Source organism: Oncorhynchus nerka, linkage group LG6, assembly GCF_034236695.1.
Source record: "Oncorhynchus nerka isolate Pitt River linkage group LG6, Oner_Uvic_2.0, whole genome shotgun sequence".
NCBI classification, from domain to species: Eukaryota; Metazoa; Chordata; class Actinopteri; order Salmoniformes; family Salmonidae; genus Oncorhynchus; species Oncorhynchus nerka.
In genome coordinates, this window is record NC_088401.1 from 52,028,055 (window position 1) to 52,046,009 (window position 17,955).

Here is a 17,955-nt window from a genome sequence, read left to right on the forward strand (position 1 = left end):
CACTGGTGCGATGAGCAGCAACCAGACTGATTTGGAAGTGTAAAAAAAAGTGGTGCTTTTTTGCTTTGCTCTGATTTCTATAGGTCTTGTTTTGATCGTTATGCCAAATGTTTATCAAAGCCATATTGAAAAATTGCAAGATAATTCTCACTTAAAATTACACAAAATAATTTCGTTTTGGTATGATTAAACGCGTCAATCTAGTCTAGCAATGTCGTTTATACTCGGTCGTTGGCCCCCAGAGGCCTACGTGATCCCACCTAATTACCAATATTCTAAATAAATGAGAAACGACTCAAATACGGAGGAAATGGCTTCACGCCTGCTAACGGCTGATACATGTAATTGGAACTTTTAGATGTGCGCTCAGGTGAGGAGAGACAATATTGAAAGGCGTTTCACATTACTCACGAGAATAAATCCCGTTGGGCTAGAATTGTTTTTTAAATTTTTTATCTGAATGTTCATATAACATCAACCCAACTCTTGGCTTTCCATCTAGCTCTATTTAATGTCGTTGCTGGTTGATTTCATTCTAAAATTGACGTATAATTAATTAGGCCTACTGACGCAATAATGAGGGGTGGAGAACGTGACTTGAACCTATAAAAAAAGCACACTGTTTGTGACGTCAGTGCCATCTAGCGATGGACCTCTAACTTATTGGAACAATATACATTTTTTATTTATTTATTATTTAACTAGGCAAGTCAGTGCACAAATAATTATACATTATAACATACAGGTCATTCTAACGAAGGTTTTAATTCAGATCAATTGGTTTTCCGAAACATATTGGTTAAGTTCTCAGGTTAAAAAATAAATAAAAGAGGCGGCAAATTTTTGGAAACGTTTAATAATCATCTCCAAATAATATAATCATACATTCTCATTTTTCCCTTGTAGGTTTATGTACAATGCATATATGTGGTTAACAATGGACTTCAACCCGCAACACAGTAGAGTAGAGGAACACAGGCTTGCATAAGGCACTATCTGGGGAGAAGAGAGGCCAATAGAGAAGAGAGAATGTCTGTGACAGTCACATAGTTTGTATGAATGCTCAGCATTCCTTTAGACAATACTGGAGTCTTCCCAATGCTAGGGTCCCTCTGGTCTCGAGGTTGTTGGGACAGGCTTTGGGTAAAGGCTGCTGGTGTAGGGCATGGCAGTAGGATCAAATTGCCCCTAGACACGGATCTAAAGTCATTTCTGGGTTTGCCACCAAGGTTAGGATATGTGGAAGCCAATCTGATCATGGATCTGTTTTTTACAGGCAGTTCTACCCAGGTTAGGTCATGTTGTGTGGGGTTCACCAGTGGTTTCTTTGAGCAGCGGTGTCCTCATCTATGATTCGTGGGAGCCGGCCACTTGCCCCACCTTCTAGGTAGCCTGGCTTCACAGCAGGCGTCTCGGACAGTTTCCGTTTACTTTTGTTTAGGTCTGGATGGAGAGAAGAGAGAGAGAGAGATGTTCTATACATAAGGTGTGCTCATTAAAGTGGATTGGTTTTATATGGTGTTTACTGATCACTCACCTGAGATGGCCAGTAGCATCTTCCTTCTCGCTCCAAACGTGGACACTCCCACCTCTTTCAGATCCTCGTCAGACAGAGTCAGGAAAGTCTGGAAATCAATCTGCAGAAATAGGGGCATGAAAACACAGTTGCTCAGACAGTACATAGACGACTGGATGCTCATTAAGTCCTCCTCTGTGCCACTGAAAACATCTTAGTCGGTCCTGCCTATGTAGGCTACTTCAACAGATAGAGGAATGACCTGTTTCTCTGTGAATGTGTTACTCCTATGCCCCAGGGGGCGCTAGTTGTCTAACTGTACCTCTTGCTGTTGGAACACGTCGATGTACTTCCCCATACCGAGCTGGCTCAGGAGCTCTGGGAGATCGTCCGTAGGCTGGAGGGTGGAGCTAAGCTGGCTAGCAGTCAACGCCCTCACAGAGGACATGCACTCAAAGTAGTTACTGCAGCTCAGGAAGTTCTCCGCTAGGGGTCAGAGGTCAAAGGTGAAGAGGTCAGGGAGGAATGTGGAGAGTAGGGGAGTGACAGAAGGAAGAGTTACGACAGAAAGCATAACAAAGTCACACATCTTTCTATAGCTCTCAGATGGAAGACATTTAAAGCACATCTTTGATACTGACTACATTGAAGATCAGCCAGACATTGGAATTGCATTTCTTTCAAAGTTCTCTTTGTAGACACACCCTCTCTGTTAGAGACACACAAAGAAACGTACAGGTTTTATCGTTTCGGGGTCTGTTTGTTGAAGACGCAAATGCCGGGAAGGACGACGTGGAGGAGAAGGAAGAGGAGAAGTTAGAGGGGGAGGAAGAGGAGGAGGAAGATGGAGAAGGGAAAATGGGGGAGGATGATCCACGTCTGTCACGCCAGTTCTCTGAATTACTGCCATTGGACACTTTCTCCTTCGCATTCTGCGGGCCCCATGTCTACATGGAGAGAGAGAGAGAGAGGAGAGAGAGAGAGAGAGACAGAGAGAGAGAGAGAGAGAGAGAGAGAGAGAGAGAGAGAGGGAGGGACAGAGAGAGACAGAGAGAGAGAGGGAGGGACAGAGAGAGAGAGGGAGAGACAGACAGAGAGAGAGAGAGAGAGAGAGAGAGAGAGAGAGAGAGAGAGAAAGAGGCAAGAAAAATAGTGAGAGAGGATGGGGAGAGAGAGAGGGAGGGACAGAGAGAGAGAGAAAGGCAGAAAATAGTGAGAGAGGATGGGGGAGAGAGCGAGGGAGGGACAGAGAGAGAGAGGGAGAGACAGAGAGAGAGAGAAAGGCAGAAAATAGTGAGAGAGGATGGGGGAGAGATGGGGTTTAATTGCATATATTCCGCTTGTTTATACTCCCTTCGATTTGTTCCTCACTTTTCCTCCAACCCCCTCTCTCTCTCTCACTCACTCTCTCCTTCTCTTTCCCTCCCTGAGGATGAGTGGATGAGACAGGGTGGTAATTGGTGCTCACAGTTTCTCTCCGGCTCTTGGCATTTCTCAGTGCAGGAAAACCAATCGAGCCAAGTAACACTGAGAATAATCATATTCCTAAACAAACTCTCACCCAGCTCAATGCCTCTCCAAGCTCGCAAAAAAAAAAAAATTATCAGGCGGAACACAGATACGCACTCCTAAATCCCCATAGCGCAGAACAACACAGAAGTCATCAGACAGTTCCCTCTCGTATCTGTTAACCCAAATTAGCGTGGAGTTCAGTGGCTGTCCACAGAGCATTTAGCGAGGCCAGCTGCTTGACGGCTGATAAACCAAGAGGACAGGTCACCAATACAGCCCATTGAAAATGGATTGTTGGTTGTTGTAAAAGCAGGTAAGATGATAACCCTAGTACAGGTGAAATAGAATCACAGGTGATGCTGGTTTAAACCCTTTGGCCAATTTCTGCCCAGGTAAGCTAATAGTAGCTAGTAAGGTGAGCTGTTGCTATCCAGGGTTTGTCAGGTAGGTTTATAGGGATTCTAAGTACAGGTAAGATATTAGCAGTTGTACCTGTTGTTGTTGGCCAGTGTTTGCCAGGTAAGGTTTGTAGCTGCGTCGGCTGACGTTGCGTAGCTCCTTAACAGCCTCGGCAGGCATAGACTTAGAGAAGCCCAGACCACTCCAGGTATCAGTGGGGGTCCGAACCTCTGTCACCACCGGATTCCTCTGCATGGCTGGGAGAGTGGAGATAAAATACATCTCACACACACACCACACACACACACACACACGTAGGCTGCGTTAACACAGGACGCCCCATTCAGATTATTTTTTTTGTGCCAAATGATTGGCTCAAGATCTGATCTGATTGTTCAAATGACCAGTTATTGGCAAAATATCAGAATTAGACTGCCTGTGTAAACGCAGCCATAGACAGATCCGATTGACACAGACAAAAACATAAACACACACATAACTTACTCTAAGAAACATAAACATCAAGTTATAAATATAAATCACTCACAAGCAGACACAGTGGTTTAATTGGTAAGCCGTGGTTGTCAGGTGTTGAATAATGCAGACAGAGAACAGTGTTTAATTGTAAGTCATTTAAGTGTTTAATTGCACTGATACATAATACTTAATGAAGAATCTCATAGGCATAGACGCTAAACACATTGAAATTAGTGTGAGAGTGTGTATTACAGGATCCATGTAGGAGTGTGTGATGTGTAAAAAAAACGGTGTGTGTGTGTGTGCGCGCGCACGTGTGTGTGTGTCTAGCTCTCATAGATAGACACATGAGTATCGTAATGACCACGAGGCAGATGGCTCATTCAAACTGCTAATTCATAATCCCATAAAGCAACACTGAGGGAATTTAGAACCATTTGGCTAAAGATCCTCAAAATATCCCTCATTCTGAATGATGGTAAAGAGAGAGAGAGTGTGTGTGTGTGTGTGTGTGTGTGTGTGGTGTGTGTGTGTGTGTGTGGCTGAGACAGTGTATCAGACACCAGAGTGTGTACATTCAGTGGGAGTAGCAATGATCCTCTATCTAACTTTGGCACGGCGCAGCCCATAAGTGCATCCCCTCCATCACCTCTCTGGCAATGTGCAGCACGTAAATAGGTCCTCTCTCTCTCTCAAGGCTCTGGCTCATTAATGGGTTCCCTCCGTCACTGATCTGAATAACAAACACGAGCTACCTCATCTCTCAATAACAGACAGTGGCAAGTGACCCATCCCAGTGATATGTGATGAAAGCTCATTTGTCCGGGTGCAGCTGCTAAATGAGTCCCTCTTGGTAGGACTCCTCTGCAGGTCCAAAAATACCTTTCTGTGTGACTGAACCCTGGACAAACCAAAATTATGTTTTTAATGAGCTGGGCTTCTGGTCACAAATCAAGGCAGAAGCATTTTAAAAAGGTCTAACCTCTAGTTGCCAGCAGTTTCTTCATCTCATAGTCATAATCCTGCAGAAACAGGAAAAGGCCAGTAAAATCAAGGAGAAAAATGCAGTTATGTTGTTCTGTAAATGATGTGTCCTGCGGGGGGGGGGGGGGGGGGTTTACTGAGAGAACAGAACAGAAGATAACTTGACCTAGCGCGTCCTGCCATTACCGCGGAGATAAACATGTTATCCCCACGGTAACCTTTGGTTCAGGGGCACCAAGTGGACAAATAAGGGCAAAAACAACAACTACCACATACACACAATCTTCAAATTAGATTTTGTAAGACTCAAAGAAAGAGGTCAAATCAATTGATGAGACAGTCTACAAGACACACCGTGTGACATAATATGCTCCTCCATATTTCTCATTCAGTTTTTTTTTTTAAGTTCTAGCTGCTACAAACCTGTTAATAAATCATTTGAAATCAGAGGGAGTCTCACCTCGTTCCTTGACACGTCAGTGAGAGTGTCATGATTCGGAGTCAAATCCCTCATCAGGCTGTTCCGTCTAGTGTCACTCCTCTCTCCTCCAATTTCTCGCAGGCTGTTCCGTCTACTATCACCCCTCCCCCCCTCCATCTCTCTCAGGCTGTTGTGTCTCTCACTCCGTCCTCCCTCCTTCTCTCCGTCCAGCAGTCTGCAACAGAACAGCGGCAGTGAGACCAGGGTCAGGTCTGAGCCACAGAGTGTGAAAGCTGTTTTGTAGGACTCACTTAGCCAAGTAGCTCTCTCAACTAATCCAAGGGCAGTAAGGAGCATTGAGACATGATACTGGTGAAAGGGGATAAATAAATGCAATACCTGTACCTTTCTGACATTATTATTTAGAATGAGTGTTGCTAAACTGCAAAAGAAATAACCCTGCGGTCCCAAATTCTCTTGTTATTTTCCAGAGGCAATATAAAAAAAACAGCAGAACAAAGGGCTAAACATCTACTAAATTAAGATAAATATGCAAATGTTTTGTTTTATAGTTTGTCATTCCATTCTGAAAAAAAAACAGGGGCTCCTATCTAAAGATCAAATCCACAGATATTTGGGCCTATCCAACCAAAATCCTAACCTCACCCATTGTGTCTAGGAACAATTTAATGTCACAGTACGCTCCCTAGTGTGAATGTGTTTACCTCATGACTTGGCCTGTTGAGTGGCGTCTCCCCTGGTTGAGAAACCTACACACTTCAGGACCCTGGAGGCTGCTCCTCCGACTCATCATCCTGACCTGGCTCATGACATCACTCAGCTCTGATGTCATCGAACCAGGGCTCTCGTCCTCGTCGGACAGGCCGGACGGATCCTCATTTTCTGGGATCTGGGGAAACAGAGGTGATCTCATTGGTCAAACCTGATGCTACTGATCCAATAGCACCACCCTTAGGACAACTGCAGAATCAAATCTCCTGCAGGGAAACGCCTTACTACTGTATCAATCACAGGGGGTTGGTGGCACCTTAATTGGCGAGGACAGGCTCATAGTAATGGCTGGAACGGAATAAACGGAATGGAATTGAACTCATCAAACAAACAGTTTCTATGTGTTTGATACCATTCCATTCATATACTTTTATTTACTTTTGGGTTTACCACCTTTTTATTTGGGCATTTTTATTGTTCAGAAATGTGGTGGGTACTCTCTTCGTTCACTGGACTTTATCCTGCTAACTGTTCCAAATGTCCGAACTGAATTTGGTAAAAGGGCTTTTATGTACTCTGCGCCATCGTCTTGGAACGCCTCTCAAAATACTTTTACACCGGAAGAACTTGTCCCGATTGGTATTTTTAAATCACTGATGAATGATCTTGAGACTGATTCCCTGACCTGTCAATGTATTTAATTTGCTGTTCATGATTTTGTTATACTCCTGTGAATTCTATGGTTTTTACTAGATTACTTGTAGTTTTCCATGTTTGTCTGTCATTTTTGCAATGACTTGGTGCTGCCTATCTTGGCCAGGACGCTCTTGAAAAATAGATTTTAAATCTCAATGAGCCCTTCCTGATTAAATAAATATAAATAAAAATTAACTCCGTTCCAGTGATTATTATGAGCAGTCCTCCCCTCAACAGCCTCCTGTGGTATCAATCCATGATATCGCTCACTCTCTCAAATTCTCACAGTACTTCACTGAGTCTAGTACGAGAGGGGTAAATGTGATTGTTTTTTGTAGTGTTGTGTGTTAGTTATATGGATTAATACTGGGATCTGATCTCTCCACACCTTCTCCAGTTGCCTGCTCTCTTTCCCCTTCAGTCCCATCCTCACTTCCTCAGAGGGCGGAGTCAGGCCTGGTGGAGGTGACGGGTGGGGTTTAGATTGGGAAAAAGAGCCAATCACAGCCTCAGTGGTGGGCACTGAGCCTGAGACAAGTCGAGATCAGATTAGAGATTAGAATAGGACAGGTGAAAACAGTGATACATAAATTAAAAGACACCACACACACACACACGCACACACCATGGTCAGAGAGGCGGAGTTGCTGCAGCAGCATGTTGAGCCAGTAGTTGGTCAGCCCGTTGCCAGCCAACCTAGGGTCAGAGTTCATCTTGGCTGTCATGGCGACCTCGCTGGACTCCAGCCCTAGCAGCAGCCTCCGAGCCTCGTACAGACTGGAGATGTTCCTCTCCAGACCCTTTACCACCACCGACTGGGAAATGTAGTCCAACACACAAAACAATGGGAGAATCTCAATTGCATACTCCTCATGTCCTCTGTCCTCTCTCCCCACCTCCTTCTCAAAACCCATTGGAGGCGATGGTCAGAGGGGAGGATTTTGAGAAGGAGGCGTGGAGAGAGGACACGAGGAGTATGCAATTGAGATTCTCCCCATGTCATACAAACCAGGAAATATAGTCCAACACAGTACAGTACTTCAGCAGACACTAAAGTACCAAACATTTAGCAATAATATGACTATAACACTTGCTATAGCACTATTGTACCTTGGCGGTCTGTTTGACTTTGGGTTTGACGCTGATGAAGACACCCAGACTCTGCATCATCTGAGCCAGTTTCCGAGGGTCTGCCTCCCCATCCTCACGCATGTCAAACATCAGACACACAGGCAGACAGTCCTGTAGAACGACAACAGGGGTTTTTCTTACGGGTCTCTTAGAAAACTCTCCACAGTGAACAAGGTTGCACTTTCCTCACCATGAGTTGCTGCCTGGCCAGACACACTCCGTCTGGGCTTCCCTGGATGAGCAGTGAGGGGGGGTTCTGTGGGGCACTGAGGTCTGGCAGAACTATCTGGGTCTGGGTCTGGTGCATGACCCCCAGGAAGTGGGCTCCGTTCTGCCCCAGCAGGAAGAGGTGCTGCTGGGAGGTCACGTCCAGCTGGGTGCTGACCACCCCCATGACCCCACCCTGACCCCCAGCCCCGAGCTCTGACCCCAGCAGCAGCTCCATCAGCACACACACCGCCTTCTGTTAGGGTTCAGAGGGAGAGAGAGAGACAGAGAGAGAGAGAGAGAGAGGGAGAGAGAGAGAGACAGAGAGAGAGAGAGAGAGACAGAGAGAGAGAGAGAGAGAGACAGAGAGAGAGAGAGAGACAGAGAGAGAGAGAGAGAGAGAGAGAGAGAGAGAGAGACAGAGAGAGAGAGAGAGAGAGAGAGAGAGAGACAGAGAGAGAGAGAGACAGAGAGAGAGAGAGAGACAGAGAGAGAGAGAGAGAGAGAGAGAGAGAGACAGAGAGAGAGAGAGAGAGAGAGAGAGACAGAGAGAGAGAGAGAGACAGAGAGAGAGACAGAGAGAGAGAGAGAGAGAGAGAGAGAGAGAGAGACAGAGAGAGAGAGAGAGAGAGAGACAGAGAGAGAGAGAGAGAGAGAGAGAGAGAGACAGAGAGAGAGAGAGAGAGAGAGAGAGACAGAGAGAGAGAGAGAGAGAGAGAGAGAGACAGAGAGAGAGAGAGAGACAGAGAGAGAGAGAGAGAGAGAGAGAGAGAGAGAGAGAGAGAGACAGAGAGAGAGACAGAGAGAGAGAGAGAGACAGAGAGAGAGAGAGAGAGAGAGAGAGACAGAGAGAGAGAGAGAGACAGAGAGAGAGACAGAGAGAGAGAGAGAGACAGAGAGAGAGAGAGAGAGAGAGACAGAGAGAGAGAGAGAGACAGAGAGAGAGAGAGAGAGAGAGAGAGAGAGAGAGAGAGAGAGAGAGAGAGAGAGAGAGAGAGAGAGAGACATAATGACATTTGAAATGTCTTATTCTTTTGACACTTTTGTGTGTTGAATGTTTAATGTACATTTTTTATTGTTTATTTCACTTTTGTATTTATTATCTGTTTCACTTGCTTTGGCAATGTAGACATATGTTTCCCATGCTAGTAAAGCCCCTGAAATTGAAATTGAATTGAAATTGAATTGAGAGAGAGAGAGAGAGAGACAGAGGGAAAGAGACAGAGACAGAATGTGTGCATATATAGAATCATATTAAATTAATATTATCTTTCAAGTGGAGGTTTCTCTTTATGAAAGTAAGGAGGAAGTGCATCTAAAAGTCACAAAGAAATAGAGAAAACAATGAGACAGAAAAAGGGGAGTGTGTGTGTGTGTGTGTGTCTGTATCTATCTATCTATCTATCTATCTATCTATCTATCTATCTATCTATCTATCTATCTATCTATCTATCTATCTATCTATCTATCTATCTATCTATCTGTGTGTGTGTGTGTGTGTGTGTCTGTGGCCCTCAGTACATCTGTGTTCCACTGACCTTGATGGCGACGGAATTGCCCTGCAGTGCTCTAACCACACAGCAGCTGCTGTACAGTCTGGGCTGGGCCCTAAAGCTCACACTGACCCCCAGAGCCTGCGCCACCTGCTGGATGACCGGCGACGCTGCATCCGGCAGGGCCTGGGACACCAGGGTCACTGGTAGGTCAAAGGTCAACACCAGCGGCTGAAGGTCCTGAGGGACACAGAAGAGGGAAGGGTGAGAGGTCATGATGGTGTATAGATCACATGTACAAAATAAAGATGAAGGCCACCCATGCATTAAGATGGAGAGACACTGACTCGTATCCTCTTCCTGGCTGCCTCCACCCCTTGGACAGGCCCAGCGATGGACACCTGGACAGGGGAGGCAGAGAGAGGGGAGAGACCAAATACAATTGCTTAAGAACAATAACTAACAGGCAGTACCTGGTTGCTAAGGGACAGTATCCAGTTACTAAGGTGCTGTACCTGGTTGATTAGAGACAGTTGCTAAGAAACTGTTGTGGGTTACTTAGAGACAGTACCTGGTTGCTCTTTTCTCCAGTGGCATTGTGGCGGTTGGAGTCGGGGAAGTGGATGTGGCATGATGTCATCTCCATCACCTTCTTGATGTTCCCGCCCCCTTTCCCGATCACATGGGAGTGTTCGGTGTGGGCCACGTCCATCTTCAGGGTCACCTTGTTGACCTGGCTCAGGAGAACATGGGTTTAACTAACTGTATTTAGTTAGTTGACTTAATTACATGTGCAGTATTTGATTATACCTCAGTTTAGGACACTCACCTTGGTCTCCAAAAGTTCTAGAATTTTCTTTTTGGCCTCCAGAACATTGGCTCTTTTCCCATCCACTTTCACATGGGGGTCTGCATTATCGATACAAGAGACAGATTCATTGTTTGTATCCTAAAAGACATGCACTAGCAGGCAGACTCTGTTAAATCTTTTGTATGATATTGAATATCAAGTTGTATAGGAGATTGAGACCGATTGAGACAGCTTGTTTGAGTATGGAGGTGTCAGGTATTCTAGATCAGATAGAGGTAACATCACCTTTCTTGGACTTGGCTCCTATTTTCAGCTTGGATGGCCATTTCACCTGGGTGTTAGTTTCCACCATCACCTGCAAGACAACATGCCAGAAATAACAGGTGTCAATATGTGTGTGAGACAGAGAAACGAAGGAGTCTGAAAGACAGGTGTTTTACCACGAGAGTAACACCAGTCCATACATCCCACACACACACACGCCAAAGCACGTCCTATTCAGCGAAGACAATACTTCATTAGCATCTCAAAGCGGTTCATCGCCGCCGTAACAACGGCAAATTGCCGAGAAACAATGTCGACAGTCAGTCGGTGACCTTTCATGTTCTCTATGCAGATTTCCTCTGGTAAATCTGTAGACTTTTAATAGCACGTGGTTTCATTTCAGTGAGTTATTTTCCACATTACATGAACGTCTGCCCATCATTTGATTTATTTTACCTCCACCCTTTATTCTCAGTGTCAGTGTGACCTTCGTTCTGCATACTTACTCTCCCAAAGAACTCTTCACCTGTAAGTCCCTCTCCATGTCTAGGGGCTGAGAAAACAGAAAGAGAGGAGAGTGAAAGTGAAGAGAGAGACAGAAAGGTAGAGAGAGAGAGTAACTTACTGCACATAATCGGAGCTATAAAGATATACAAACACACATTCACCTAATATTAACAATGGTCATACAGGGTTACTGGTTAACGGTTTGTTTGTGTCTAAGCAACACTTTTCTTCAAAGAGAGAAGTATGTGAGATCTAAGGGTCAACATTTAAACAGGGAGAGTTGACATTTGCAGAGAAGAAGGGGACGAGGGCTGGAAGGTAAACATTTTTTTATATTTTTTAAAAGGCCATCGCTTCACAATGACATTTACAGGGTGAGGGGGGAGCCCCCATAAAAAATCCCCCGTCCTCTGATCGCCATGGGTTACGCTCCCCCAAAACCGAGGAATGGGCGAGCGAGCAGCATGGGGCGGAGAGAGAGGGAATGGGGGGCACCAGAGACAGCTAATCGCGTCAAAGGTATTTCACTGACGCATGGACCCCCTACCCTACCAGAAATTAAATAACAAACACGGTCACACTCAATAACTGGGTGGAAAACAACTAGGAGGCCTATCCCTCTATAGTTATTACTCACACCCTAATGTCCCAGATCTCAGTCCCAACACAGCATGCTAGATAACACTTAGGGGAAAGAGAATATGATGTTTATCAAAAACTGGCTGGCTGGCACAGTGTGATTTGTGTGGCTTATTCACAGGTCTACCCATGCAAATACCCATTCTCTCTCTCTTTTCACACACACACACACACACACACACACACTCTATGAACAACATGAAGCCGCTCAGATACTCAGATTCTTCCACATCGAAGCTGAGGGAGAGAAGTAACAGCCTCTAATTCACTACTCCTGCCAGAGTTTCCACTGTAACACAGGGGAGGAAGTTTGCCACAGACCTGCCGCTGCACCGATACCCAACGCAGACAGACACCTCTACGCTATTGTCATGACAGAATGAGAATGATGATACTACAGCAACCCAAACGTCTGTGAATACACAAGCAACCTCATCTCATAAATCATCAAGGCAGAAACTTTAACCATGCTTAACAGCAACGACGACAGCTGCTTAATGACCTGGCAATTATATACGGAGGTGCTGTGCCAGACAAACGCTAAGAGCTTCTCAGAATTCACATTACGCAGAAGAACCGTGGACAGCATTACAATTACTGTGAAGTCAAACGTTTTTTTTTCCTGAGTCAACTCAGGTAACCGTACGAAATGTATGGAACGCACTGTCACGATTCAACCTTGGTCAATTTATGACCACACTGGAGGTCAATGCATAACCACAAGACCACGTCAAACCTGTTCAGCAAACTTACCATACAGCATGGCCTCCAGTTTCTTCCTATCGATACGGAATCTCTCCTCAACCCATTCCGGGTCCGAATGTTCACCTACCACAGGCTCTGGTCCTGGTCCGGAGTTACCTCCTTCCTCCTCGTCCTCATCCTCCTCTTCCTCTCTGTCGCGGTGGGATGGGGATGGGGAAGGAAAATGGATCTGAGATAGAGTCTGGTCCTGGTTTAGGATGGGTCCAGGACTGGATTCTAGACTACATTCTAGTCTTGGTTCTAGGTGAGGCTGGTATTGTTCTAGCTGGCTCAGGATGGGTTCTGGGCCGGGTCTGTGTGGTTCTATCTGGGTAGGGAGAGGAGACCTTTCCTCCGTTGTGGTGGCCATAGTAAGACTGAGAATCCGTCAGTGTGTCCAAGGAGACGGAGAGAGAGACAACGGGAGAGAAACACCCCCTCTTCCCCCCCATAGCCCCCCTTACATCCCCGCCTCCACACACACACACACACACACACGTTTCAATAGGCCATAGATAGAACATGAGGAGGGGCATAGGTGGCTCAGAAGAGGGGTTATAATAATACTCTATGCACTAATCCAGATGTCCTACTTTGAGGATATGACACCGGCAACACAGACAACGTCAGAAGACCTTTGTATACCAACTATCCATAGGCAAGCAGACACACACATCCCATCCTAATCAGTTACATTTGTCTACCGAAATGAAGTGAACCCAAAGTGCCACCTCTTGTACTGAGGGTCCCCCCGAAACCTGAATGAGAGGAAGAGGGCTTGAGATTCCTGAGATGGGAGGGGGGGGGGTCAGGGGGTTTGGATGGGTGTAGGGACTGGTTGGGGAAAGTTGAGGGGTGGGAGGGATGGGGGAACCTGGGCGTTGAGGAACAATGCTGGGGATAAAAGAGCCGCTCCACTAACAACCAGCTCCAGCTCTGTTTGCCAGAGTTGCCTGGCAACCTGTTTGTTTACGAACAAGCAGGCGGTGAGAAAGTCATAAACTTCAGCACAGAGGAAAGATGGGTAAAGAAAAGAGAAAAGTGACAAAAAGAGGAAAAATCCCCACTGCATTTCATACCGCTACATGCCCCCCCCCCCAAAAACAGAGTCACAGGAGACAAACTTCAGAACTCAAATAGGGGTAAAACCAAGAGGATTTGTTAAACACTTACGTGGTTACTACATGATTCCATATGCGTTATTTTATAGTTTTGATGTCTTCACTATTATTCTGTAGAAAATAGTCAAAATAAAGAAATATCCTGTAATGAGTAGGTGTGTCCAAACTGATGACTGGTACTGTATATAAAGTGTAGTATTGGGATGCATACTCAAAATCCTCTATATCTAACATGGTAAATGTTTCTTCTTCTTGTTTAATCCCATAACCATGTGAGTGAGGTGCATAGTTTGGTTTCAAAGGAGATTTGTTTAAGACTGACAAGAAACACTGTGTGACCCTGATTTCATCCCACTGCAGTAAAAAGGTTCAAACTAGGATGATTCGCCTGAGGAAAACTAGGCAACTCTGACGTACATCATCCCCATGGAAACTGTCTGGTTCCAAGGATTTATAACTCGTCGATTTTAAGTGAGATTAAACTTGACTTCACAGTTCCAGCTCTGTGAAAGAGTATGAGTGTCGTCCAGTCAGGGGGGTGTGTCACTGTTAACCCTGGAACAGCAACAAAGAGAAAAGCTAACCACCACACCAGTATCCTAGGGCCAAGGGGCCTGTTGTTTCCAAGGGTCCCTAATCCATGCCAGGAGACCCAGTGTTCAGGAATGGACCCTTTGTATGTGTCAGACACTAACACCTGCAAAATGATGACATGCATGCACTATGCGTGTGTGGGTGTGTTTTTATGTGTGTGTGTGTGTGTGTGTGTGTGTGTGTGTGTTTTCCAAAAAAGTCTTAAAATATCTGCCCCGAATTAAGATTCAAAAGGTATCTGCTGAAAGAATTGGGTGTCAGCTATGACATGACAACTTGGGTGTCAGCTATGACATGACAAATTGGGTGTCAGCTATGACATGACAAATTGGGTGTCAGCTATGACATGACAAATTGGGTGTCAGCTATGACATGACAACTTGGGTGTCAGCTATGACATGACAACTTGGGTGTCAGCTATGACATGACAACTTGGGTGTCAGCTATGACATGACAACTTGGGTGTCAGCTATGACATGACAACTTGGGTGTCAGCTATGACATGACAACTTGAGTTTGAAAAAAAAAAATTAAAAAAAAAAAAAAGATTTTTGAACCAAGTGGATTGTGAAGTGGATTTACGCCCGGTAACAGAGTTATGGTAACGGAATTACATCATGCGTCCTTGATATGTTAATTCTACTTATGGATATGAATGTCATTCTCATCATGGCGATGTATCCTGAATAGATACAGAAAGGTAGAAATATGCAATATCATCCTTTGCATGTATGGCTATTATTCTAAATGACCTCTGCACCCAAACAAGACCACATTTGTTAAAAGGGGACAGAATAATCTTTCTGAGAAAAACTTGTTTAATGTCAGCTAGACAATGACGACACTGTTTTGCAGGAGTTTTATTGAATCCAGGTTGATGTTTTCAATGGTGGCCTGGTTTGGCAATCTTAATGTAGGCGACAAAAACAGGCTAGACAGGGTGGTGAAGGAGGCCAGCAAGGTCATCAGGCTGCAACAGGCACAGCTCTCAGCGACATCCAGGAAACAAGTGGTGAGAAGCGCTTAACAATCAGTGAACCTCAAACCAGCCCCGAACAACTCACTCAGAGGGCCCTCCGTTGTTACGCGTTGCCGAGGACACTCCCAGAGGGTGACCTCAAGAGTGGCGAGGGGATCAAATAGAGACTCTAAAAGTCTAAGCTGTTGTGGTGGGGGGAGGGGCGCATACTAAGCCAACATCTGGAATTGTTTTAAGATGATCCTAGCATCATTTAGCTATTTGATTTAGAAGTTTAGGACGCCTTTAAGTATTAAAAAATATATATATAAACAAACATTTTCATTTAATACAATATTGAATTTGGCCTTTACTATTATAGCACATAGAAATGCAGTGAATAACACATTCATAGGCAGAAAAAAACTGTACAAAAAAGAAGTCATAAGGAATATGGTTTTGAAGTCTGTCCTATATCTAGGAGATGCAAGAAACATCTTCGTTTTTTTTAAAACACATATTTAACCCCTTCTTTTTGTTGCCACAAAGTTCCCTCCATACTTTCAAACGAGTCCCGTGATACTAGTGGGGGTGTTAGAGCAAAGACGGCAAACACCATCGCGTTCATGAGTATATCCCCTTTCCATAGAGTGGTCATAACCGTTTCCAGACGTTTTTGTGAAAAGACTGATTTTTGGGATGTCTCGTGGTTTGACAAACACTGCTGTAGCTCGGCCACCTTCAGTCGCAGATGCGGAAGGCCAACATGATATCTCCAGCTTAAACGGAGCCATCTTGCCGGGGATTATTATGTTACTTAGACTGACGCATGGGCCCGTCAATAGACTCTTAAGGATTAGAAACATACTCTAATATTATGTCAAATAAAAGCAACACCAAAATGCCATTCATTTCTATTGGGCACAAAATAATCTGAAACACAACCAAAACAAACAGCAAATGCATCCAACAAGTTTGTAGAGTCACACGCTTGATGTAGTCATTGCGTGCCAGGAATACGGGACCAAATATTACACTTTTGACTACTTTAATATACATAAGTGAATTTGTCCCAATTCTTTTGGTCCTATAAAACGGTGGGACTAGGTACAAAAAGTGCTGTAATTTCTAAACGGTTCTCCCGATATGAATGAAAATACCCCTTAAATTAAAGCTCACAGTCTGAACTTTAACTTCGTAGTCATTGTATAATTTCTGAAGTGCTTGAGAACAGAGCCAAAACAGGAAAACGGGCAAAACAGGCAAAACAGGAAAAGGAGGGCCAAGAACACACCCATTCTCATCGACGGGGCTGTCGTGGAGCAGGTTGAGAGCTTCAAGTTCCTTGGAGTCCAAATCATCAACAAACTAACATGGTCCAAACAGTCGTGAAGAAGGCACAACAACGCCTATTACCCCTCAGGAAACTGAAAAGATTTGGCATGGGTCCTCAGATCCGCAAAAAGTTCTACAGCTGCACCATCGAGAGCATCCTGACTGGTTGCATCACTGCCTGGTATGGCAACTGCTCGGCCTCCAACCGCAAGGCGCTACAGAGGGCAGAGCGTACGGCCCAGTACATTATTGGGGCCAAGCTTCCTGCCATCCAGGACCTCTATACCAGGCAGTGTCAGAGGAAGGCCCTAAAAACTGCCAGACTCAAGCCACCCTGCTTCTACTCGCTGTTTATTATCAATGCATAGTCATTTTACCCCTACCCACATGTACATATTACCTCAATTACTTTGACTAATCTCTACCCCCACACATTGACTCGGTACCGTGTATATAGATTATTTTGATCAGGCGGACAGGTATATGTTCCGGGTTTCCTCTGAGAATAACATTGACGTAAACATGGACACAGTGACGGAATTCTTCAACTGTATAGGGGATGTTGTTCCAACTGTGACTATTAAAACCTACTAGGGTAGCTTAGTGGTTAGAGCGTTGGACTAGTAACTAGAAGGTTGCAAGTTCAAACCCCTGTGCTGACAAGGTACAAATCTGTCATTCTGCCCCTGAACAGGCAGTTAACCCACTGTTCCTAGGCCATCATTGAAAATAAGAATTTGTTCTTCACTGACTTGCCTAGTAAAATAAATAAATAAAATTCCACTCTGACATTGCTCATCCTAATATTTATATTTTTCTTAATTCCATTATTTTACTTTTAGATTTGTGTGTATTGTTGTGAATGGTTAGATACTGTACTACTGCACTGTTGGAGCTAGGAAGACAAGCATTTCGCTACACCAGCAATAACATATGTTAAATATGTGTATGTGACCAATACAATACAATTTGATTTGTTACTGTATTGTTGCGCTTTAATATTTAAGTATTGTTTTTCTTAAAACTGCATTGTTGGTTAATTAAGGGCTTGTAAATAAGCATTTCACGGTACGTTTTACTACACCTGTTGTATTCGGCGCATGTGACAAATACAATTTGATTTGATTTAGTTCTCCCAAGTGGTGCAGAGGTCTAGGGCCTCACTACAGACCCTTGTTCGTTCCCAGGCTGTGTCACAACCGGCCCTGATCGGGAGTCCCATAGGGCGCACAATTGGCCCAGCGTCGTCCGGGTTAGGGGAGGATTTGTTCGGGGGTAGATAAAAATAATATTTTTTTCTTAACTGGCTTGCCTAGTTAAATAAAGGTTAAGATGTGTTTTTATTAGATTTGTTCTAACCATGATAGCCGCTAGATGACAATGTGTAACCGCAAACAACGTTCTTGCATCACTT

At 44.7% G+C, this 17,955-nt stretch overlaps 1 protein-coding gene across 1 annotated transcript; it reads right to left on the reverse strand.

Annotated features, from left to right (window-relative positions):
* Positions 1–884: 884 nt before the first annotated feature.
* Positions 885–12,903, reverse strand: bicc2 (bicaudal C homolog 2). The gene is made up of 19 exons (XM_065019141.1): positions 12,543–12,903; positions 11,150–11,196; positions 10,665–10,734; positions 10,398–10,477; positions 10,140–10,301; positions 9,916–9,969; positions 9,614–9,808; positions 8,059–8,331; positions 7,848–7,979; positions 7,363–7,552; positions 7,126–7,265; positions 6,035–6,219; positions 5,349–5,544; positions 4,887–4,926; positions 3,521–3,684; positions 2,253–2,463; positions 1,839–2,002; positions 1,538–1,637; positions 885–1,443 (listed from the first exon to the last, which is right to left on the reverse strand). Exons 1-19 carry the CDS (start codon positions 12,901–12,903, stop codon positions 1,313–1,315), a joined length of 2,895 nt encoding a protein of 964 aa, XP_064875213.1. The 3' UTR covers positions 885–1,312.
* Between the last annotated feature and the right edge of the window lie 5,052 nt (positions 12,904–17,955).